Source organism: Ovis canadensis, chromosome 2 (genome assembly GCF_042477335.2).
Source record: "Ovis canadensis isolate MfBH-ARS-UI-01 breed Bighorn chromosome 2, ARS-UI_OviCan_v2, whole genome shotgun sequence".
Lineage (NCBI taxonomy): Eukaryota > Metazoa > Chordata > Mammalia > Artiodactyla > Bovidae > Ovis > Ovis canadensis.
The window spans coordinates 240149467-240158277 of record NC_091246.1 but is presented as its reverse complement, the minus strand read 5'-3'; the positions used below and the strand labels follow the sequence as shown (position 1 = coordinate 240158277).

Genomic DNA, 8811 nt, shown 5'->3' with positions numbered 1-8811 from the left:
CGCATGAGGTGGCCAAGGTACTGGAGTTTCAGCTTTAGCATCATTCCTTCCAAAGAATACCCAGGGCTGATCTCCTTTAGAATGGACTGGTTGGATCTCCTTGCAGTCCAAGGGACTCTCGAGAGTCTTCTCCAACACCACAGTTCAAAAGCATCAATTCTTCGGCGCTTTCTTCACAGTCCAACTCTTGCATCCATACATGACCACTGGAAAAACCATAGCCTTGACTAGACGGACCTTTGTTGGCAAAGTAATGTCTCTGCTTTTCAATATATTATCTAGGTTGGTCATAACTTTTCTTCGAAGGAGTAAGCGTCTTTTAATTTTATAGCTGCAGTCACCATCTGCAGTGATTTTGGAGTGCAAAAAAATAAAGTCTGATAATGTTTCCACTGTTTCCGCATCTATTTCCCATGAAGTGATGGGACCGGATGCCATGATCTTAGTTTTCTGAATGTTGAGCTTTAAGCCAACTTTTTCACTCTCCTCTTTCACATTCATCAAGAGGCCTTTTAGTTCCTCTTCACTTTCTGCCATAAGGGTGATGTCATCTGCATATCTGAGGTTATTGATAATAAGCTGAGTTAAATAAATAGCAACAGGTTTGTATACTGAAACCCCCTCCCCCACGTTGTATATTTAATCACATGGGAAAATGGATACAAAATTGCAGTTACAACAAAATCACAGTTTTGTTTGATAGTTACAAATGATGATCTCTACCCAGTGTGATTACCGGAGCTTCTTCCCTTTTCTGTGCATTTTTACATTTTCAAAAAATTCTGTAATGAATTGTGTAATAAGCAGGAAAAGGGAGTTTTTCTCAAAAGAAATGTCCTTCTCTTGGACAGCTTTATGGTGTGTGAAAGTTTCATCCACACCCTCCTTGAAGCAAACCCTGAGGTCCTGGCAAGATCAGCCCCAAGGGCCCCTTTGGACCTTTGGTCCAGAGTGTGATTATGAAACAGTTTTGTTTCTCCACAGACTTACGGCAACTCACTTCCTTTTTTTCTCTTTTCTTCCCCCTAGCTGTGCCAAGTGGCATGCAGGATCTTAGTTCCTCAACTTGTCATTGAACCCATGGCCTCTGCAGTGAAAGGACAGAGTTTTAACCACTGGACTATCAGGAAAGTTCCACAGCTCATTTTCTACATCCTGGAAATGAATTTCCTAACTTTTCCTCTTGGTTTCTTCTATTTTACCTCACAAAAGAAGTTGACATTCATTCCTCAAGCCCATACTCGTCTTCCACAACGTTCCTAACCTTAGAGAATACAGTGATGGTTATGCCATTTTATTAAAAAGAAATATTTATTTGGCCGCACAGTATTAGTTGAGCTGTTTCGGCATGTGGGATCTCTTGTTGCAGCATGCAAACTCTTGGTTACAGCATGTGGGATCTAGTTGCTTGATCAGGGATTGAACCTGGGCCCTCTGCTTTGAGAGCACAGTGTTTTAGCCACTGGACCACCAGGAAAGTCCCATTATGCCCATTTTTCAGGAAGATATGCAGTGACCAGCCAAAAGCCATACAGTAGTGTAGTCACAGTTGACACTGAGAATGGCAAGCTGGTGCCCCAGAGAGCACAAGATTCATGGAGGTGAGAGTGGAAACCTCTGTGTGCCTGAAATTCACTGCAAGAAGGTCAGAGTTTGTCGAGGTCTGATGTGTTCGGGGCACTAGAACAAGAAAGAATAAGAGCAGCCTTTCCCTTCTACCATCAATCCCTACAATGATTCTAGCCAGGGATGGAGCCCCCAGAAGGGAAAATAACTAAGGTTACACAGAAACACACAAAATATCAGGGGTAGTCATTCAAGTTCCACTCCAGCACTCTTGCCTGGAAAATCCCATGGGCAGAGGAGCCTGGTGGGCTGCAGTCCATGGGGTCGCTAAGAGTCATACGACTGAGGGACTTCACTTTCACTTTTCACTTTCATGCATTGGAGAAGGAAATGGCAACCCACTCCAGAGTTCTTGCCTGGAGAATCCCAGGGACGGGGGAGCCTGGTGGGCTGCCGTCTATGGGGTCGCACAGAGTCGGACACGACTGAAGTGACTTAGCAGCAGCAGCAGCAGTCTTTAGGCATGCTAAAGATCATAAAGGGAATATTGACAGCTCAGGGGAAGGCGAGAGTACCTCATTCTTTTTTCACTCAACTATTAAGTTTTAATAATAATTGCTATCATCTGTTATTGAGTACTGTGTGCCAAATTGCATGCCAGCACTGTGCTCAAAACTTTATATCCATTGTCTCATTTAATTCTCGCAACAGACTATGTATGGGGTCACTGCTTTATTATCTGCATTATTTAAATAGGGGAAACAAAGGCACAGAGATGTTAGATTTTCTGACTGGCCAGTACCCAGCACTGCCAGGCAAAAAGACAGCTTCTGTAGATGTGAGATGCACAGCGCAGCTGGGTTCCAGCCGGAGGAATCATGGAGGTTTCTGTGAGAGGTCTGAAGATTACTGAGGACTTGGCTTTGGGGTGGGGGTACCTTTCAGGCTGAGAGAACATTTGCAGCAAACCACCAGAAGTGAGAGAGAGTCAGGGGAGCTGTGGGGTTCATTCAATGGGTTTTGGGGAATCAGGAATTTTCTTAGGTAGGATAGTGATAGTCACGATCAGATTCACATTTTATAAAGATCGCTTGCAGGAAGACTGGAGATGAAAGAGATGAATGCAAGAGAAGCTAAGAAATCTTTCTGTTAGTAGACAAAATAATACCCTCAAAGATATCCAGGTCCTAATCCCGGGAATTTGTGATCATGTTACCATACTTGGCAAAGCAGACTTTGTAGATGTGATTAAGTTAAGGATTTTGAGATGGACAGATTATCCTGGATTATCTGTATGGGCCCAATATAATCACAAAGGTCCTTCTAAGGGTAAAAGGGAGGAAGAGAGCCAGAGAAGATGTGATGACATGAACAGAGGTCAGAGTAGTGTGATTGTTGGCTGCAGACCACAAGTCAGGGGATGATGGCAGCTTCTGAGGCTGGAAAGGCAGGGAGACAGATTCTCCCCTGGAGCCTCCAGAAGGAACACGGTTTCTGGTCACACCTTGATGTTAGCCCCCGAAGACCCGTTTCAGAATTCTGACCTCCAGCATCGGAAGATAATACATCTGTGCTCTTCTAAGCCACCAAATTTGTTAACAGCAGCAATAGGAAACTAAAACATGTTCTTTGGGTGCAAGCAACAGAAACAGACTTTGACTGCACTAAGCAAAAAAAAAAAAAAAGGAATTAATTCAGAGGATACAGTTGTACAACTTCGAGCCTTAGGGATGAGAGGAGCCAGAGGTGCTTTGGGTAATCTACATATCAGGAACAAGGGGACAATGCAGAGGGGAATGTTTATTTCCTCCTCCAGCTTTTTCCATGTGGAGAGACCTCTTTCAGACAACACCCTTGCCTATTGCCTTCCTACTTCACCCCTCTATCTTCTCCAGAGAGGGAGGAGGAGGAGTGAATTATCTGATTGGTGAGTTTAGGGAGAATGAATGGAGCTCAACTCAGCTTTTCCTCCTTTCAGATCTACCTGCCCACAAGAGCCTTGGTTTTTTGTGCCCTTCCTCAAAGTTCTAAATTTCTCAGGGTCTGACCCTCATAGAAAGGACTATGATATTCCAGCACTGCCTGAGACTGGGTAGAGGAGATTATTTTGGGGGTTCAGTATTAGTAAACCCACATGTCAATCAGACCTAAAGGTAGGTTCCCAGCAACTTTGTCAGTAGCAAAGCTGATATTCTGATCTCCCTCTGCCCTACTTCTGTAACTGTCTGTCTTTTGGTTCTAAACTTGGATGAGAATCAAGTTCTACCTCCCAAGTACTACCCCCAAACTCATCAGTTTCTCATGGATGCTTTGATTGGAATGACTCAGTTCAACTGTCTTCTATACCTGTGTCATTCCACTCAATATTTAAAGTCCTGGCTTGGTTTGGATCTCATGTTCACCCCTTGCCAAAGGTGGAGAGTACCTTGACTGACAGTTCCCTCAAGACTGCAAGGAGGGAGAAGTAGTTCTTCAAAAACAAATGATGACAGTTTCCAAAATAAGAGGGAAGAGCTGTTGGGCATGCAGAAGTGACAGATGTCAGGTCAGAAGTAGCTATGGTAAAGGCCCAGGAGAGAGAGAACATGGGACTGGAGTGTGCAGGCAGAATTGATGGGACTTGACACCAGACCACATGGGGATGACAGTGTCCCAGGTGATTCGGGGGATGGTGGTGCCATTAATTCATCTCATTCATTCCTTAATTGACTCATTCAATATACAGTTATTGAGCATATGATATGTGCCCAGTATTGTGTTGGGTGCTAGGGATCTGGTGGTGGGACAAAGACAGTAGTCATAAGAGTTGCAGTCTAGTGGGGAAAAAAGACAAGATGGTGATTTCAGCACGATGATGGAGGCTGTGCTGGGGAAAGCACAGTCTGCAGCAGAAACACAATGGGGTGGGAGCACCCAGCCCAGATTTGAAGGGAAGTGACATCTAAGACATGAAATCTCAAGAATGTGCAGGAAGACTTCCCTGGTGGTCCAGTGGCTAAGACTTTTTGCTCCCAACGCAGGGGGGCCTAGGTTCGATCCCTGGTCAGGGAACTAGATCCCACATGCTGTAACTAAGAGTTTGCATGCTGCAATGAAAGATCCTGTGTGACACAACTAATACCTGGTGAAGCCAAAAAAAAAAAAAAAAAGAATGAGGAGGATTTGCCTGGAGAAGAGAGAGGAGAAAGGGGGCAGAGTGTATGTAAAGCCCTGGAGGCAAGAGAGACTATGGAAAGTTGACGGGAACCTTGGTACTCTGCAGAAGAATGTCTCTTTTATGCTGTGGAAATTCTGTCCTGCAAAGGGCTTGGGGAAGAAGGAGCCAGCTCTCACCTACAAAGCTGAGAGGGTGGAATCTTGCTTGCCTTCCTGGCAACTGGTTAATGAGCACATGACCAGACCTGACTAGTGGGATATTTCTGCCCAGGACTTCGACCTTTGAGAGAGAGAGAAGTGAAGCGGCACGGCCTGTTTTTGGAGGGAAGGGGAGAGTCCCGCAGCAGTATGTAGCCAATGGCCAGTAGTGGCTGTCCAACCAGGCTTTTCCTGTGTTACATCTTCACCTGTGTTCTTAGCCTAACTGCCTTTGGTTCCTGTCTGCAATTGGAATTTGTAACCCCCTCCACATTATTCAATAAACTCCTTCACTGTTTAGGTTAGGCACCAAAACCCTGATCCTACTGGGCTGAGAGAGGGTCAGTCTGCCTGCAGCTTCCACAAGAGGGTACGAAAGAAGAACAGAAAGAGTGTGCAGTGGCAGGGACTCAGAATTCGCTGGGGGCTTTTATGGAAGGCTTTCTTCTACAGTAAAAAGAAAGATGTCCAGGAGGAAAATGTCCCTTCCTGCTTGCCTTTGTATATTAGGGAAGCATGCAATGCTTAGCTTAATAGCCATCCTGGGACCATTAGGTAGGAACCAAGACTCTCAGAGAAGCTGAGCCAGAGTCAGACATCACTGAGCTGCTCAGTTAAACAACCTGATACCTACCACTACCTTCCTCTAGGTCCCTTTGTGATGAGAGATAAACTCATGTTCAAGCCACATTTATTTGGGTGCTCGGACGTCTGCCGCTAAAGGCACCTTATGGAACTTTTGGGACTTATTGGGCAAGATACCTAACCTCTCTGGGCCTCAGTTTCTCTTTGCAGAGTGAGGATGATCATACCTGCCTCACAGGAGCATAGTAAACATTGAACTAGATAATTTGTTGCTGTTGTTCAGTCAGGAAGTCCACACTTTGTACCCCATGGACTGCAGCATGCCAGGCTCATCTGTCCTCCACTATCTCCCAGAGTTTGCTCAAACTCATGTCCATTGTGTCAGTGATGCTATCATTCTCTGATGCCTCCTTCTCCTTTTGCCTTCAGTCTTTCCCAGCATCAGGGTCTTTTCCAATGAGTCAGTTCTTTGCATCAAGTGGGCAAAGTATTGGAGCTTCAGCTTCTGCAGCAATTCTTCTGATGAATATTCAGGGTTTATTTCCTTTAGGATTAACTGATTTGATCTCCTTGTATTCAAAAGGACTTTCAAGAGTCTTCTGCAGCACCACAATTTGAAACCATCAATTCTCCAGTGCTCAGGATGGCATCACTGACTCGATGGACGCGACTCTGAGTGAACTCCGGGAGTTGGTGATAGACAGGGAGGCCTGGCGTGCTGCGATTCATGGGGTCGCAAAGAGTTGGACACGACTGAATGACTGAACTGAACTGAACAGCCTTCTTTATGGTCCAACTCTCACACCCATACATGCCTCTGGAAAAACCATAGCTCTGACTATACAGACCTTTGTCGGCAAAGTGATGTTTCTGCCTTTTGATACTCTGTCTAGGTTTGTCATGGCTTTCCCTCCAAGGAGCAAGCATATTTTAATTTCATGGCAGCAGTCACCATCTGCAGTGATTTTGGAGCCCAAGAAAAGAAAACCTGTCACTGCTTCCACTTATTCCCCTTATATTTCCCATGAAATGATGGGATTGGGCTTCCCAGGTGGCTCAGAGGTAAAGAATCCACCTGCCATTGCAGGAGACACCGCCGGAGACACAGGTTTGATCCCTAACTCAGGAAGATCCCCTGGAGGAGAAAATGGCAATCCACTCCAGTATTCTTGCATGGAAAATTCCATGAACAGAGGAACCTGATGTGCTACAATCCATGGGGTCTCAAAGCACACAGCATGCCCACACAATGGGACTGGAGCCATGATCTTAGTTTTGTTACTGTTAAGTTTCAAGATAGTTTTTTTCCTCTACTCATTCACTCTCATCAAAAGGCTTTTTAGTTCCTCTTCATTTTCTACGATTAGAGTGGTATCATCTGCATATCTGAGGTTGCTGATATTTCTCCTAGCCATCTTGATTCCAGCTTGTGAGTCATCCAGCCCAGCATTTTGCATGGTGTACTCTGCAGAGATCAAATTGCCAACATCTGCTGGATCATCAAAAAAGCAAGAGAGTTCCAGAAAAACATCTATTTCTGCTTTATTGACTATGCCAAAGCCTTTGACTGTGTGGATCACAATAAACTGTAGAAAATTCTGAAAGCTATGGGAACACCAGACCACCTGACCTGCCTCCTGAGATATCTGTATGCAGGCCAGGAAGCAACAGTTAGAACTGGACATGGAACAACAGACTGGTTCCAAATAGAAAAAGGTGTACCTCAAGGCTGTATGTCATCACCCTGCTTATTTAACTTATATGCAAAGTACATCATGAGAAATGCTGGGCTGGATGAAGCACAAGCTGGAATCAAGATTGTCGAGAGAAGTATCAATAACCTCAGATATGCAGATGACACCACCCTTATGGCAGAAAGTGAAGAAGAACTAAAGAGCCTCTTGATGAAAGTGAAAGAGGAAAGTGAAAAAGTTGGCTTAAAGCTCAACATTCAGAAAACTAAGATCATGGCATCCGGTCTCATCACTTCATGGCAAATAGATGGGGAAACAATGTAAACAGTGACAGATTTTATTTTCTTGGGCTCCAAAATTACTGCAGATGGTGACTGCAGCCATGAGATTAAAAGACACTTACTGCTTTCTGTGCTGGTATCGCTCTCGCAAACATGGTGAATGTTCCAAAAACCCGCCGGACTTTCTGTAAGAAGTGTGGGAAGCATCAGCCCCACAAAGTAACACAGTACAAGAAGGGCAAGGATTCTCTGTATGCCCAGGGAAAGCGGCGTTATGACAGGAAACAGAGTGGCTATGGTGGGCAGACTAAGCCGATTTTCCGGAAAAAGGCTAAAACTACAAAGAAGATTGTACTGAGGCTTGAATATGTTGAGCCCAACTGTAGATCAAAGAGAATGCTGGCTATTAAGAGATGCAAGCATTTTGAGCTGGGAGGTGATAAGAGAAAGGGCCAAGTGATCCAGTTTTGAGCTTCGTATTTTATTATGAAGACAATAAAAATGCCATCAATAAAATCCTCTTATTTATGCTTAAAAAAAAAAAATAAAAGACACTTACTCCTTGGAAGAAAAGTTATGACCAACCTAGACAGCATATTAGAAAGCAGAGAGACATTACTTTGCCAACAAATGTCTGTCTAGTCAAGGCTATGGTTTTCCCAGTAGTCATGTATGGAGAGTTTGACTATAAAGAAAGCTGAGCGTGGAAGAATTGATGCTTTTGAACTGTGGTATTAGTGAAGACTCTTGAGAGTCCCTTGGACAGCAAAGAGATCCAATCAGTCCATTGCCGGGAGCCAGTGTGAGGAATCCCACCTGTGACAAGGTCATGAGGAAGGAAGCTGACATACGCAAGGCATGCTCAGACTTCAGGGACCCCTCTGGAAATTCCTAAGCATGTACCCCAACAAAAATCTGCCGGCTTTTGTGCTCTGCTTTTCCACTCTTCTGACATTTTCTGGAAAAAGTCAATTCAGGGCTTTAGTCTTCTGCATTTGAAAGAGTGTTTCAACCCAAAAAACCCTCTGATGGCTTTCTAGCCTGCCTGCAGTACAGCTGCGCATGTGATTGTTTGAGGCCTCCTGACCGCAGGAGGCACAGGAAGCTTAAAACATCCTAGGAATGTAGGAGCTTCCGAGGAGTCAAAATCTTTAAAATAGGACTGATTAAAAGTTTCATTTGTTGAATCAATGCTTGCTGCCAAATTTTCACATCCTTTATTTGTAGATATAGTTGGTAGACAGAAAAACAAGTAGTAGACCTTGTATTAGCAACATTAGATCTTTGAGTTAAGTACCTTCTTTGTTATATCCCACTGCACCTTTGTTCTA

The 8811-nt window shown here is 44.4% G+C and overlaps 1 protein-coding gene across 1 annotated transcript; it reads left to right on the top strand.

Annotated features, from left to right (window-relative positions):
- The first annotated feature begins 7607 nt into the window (after positions 1 to 7607).
- LOC138434745 (large ribosomal subunit protein eL42-like) lies at positions 7608 to 8004 on the top strand. The gene has a single exon (XM_069579492.1). The coding sequence runs from the start codon at positions 7634 to 7636 to the stop codon at positions 7949 to 7951; it is 318 nt and encodes a 105-aa protein (XP_069435593.1). The 5' UTR covers positions 7608 to 7633; the 3' UTR covers positions 7952 to 8004.
- Positions 8005 to 8811: the final 807 nt, after the last annotated feature.

Coding starts and splice junctions, on each gene's coding strand:
- LOC138434745 (XM_069579492.1), top strand. CDS start 7,634: ATGGTGAATGTTCCAAAAACCCGCCGGACTTTCTGTAAGAAGTGTGGG.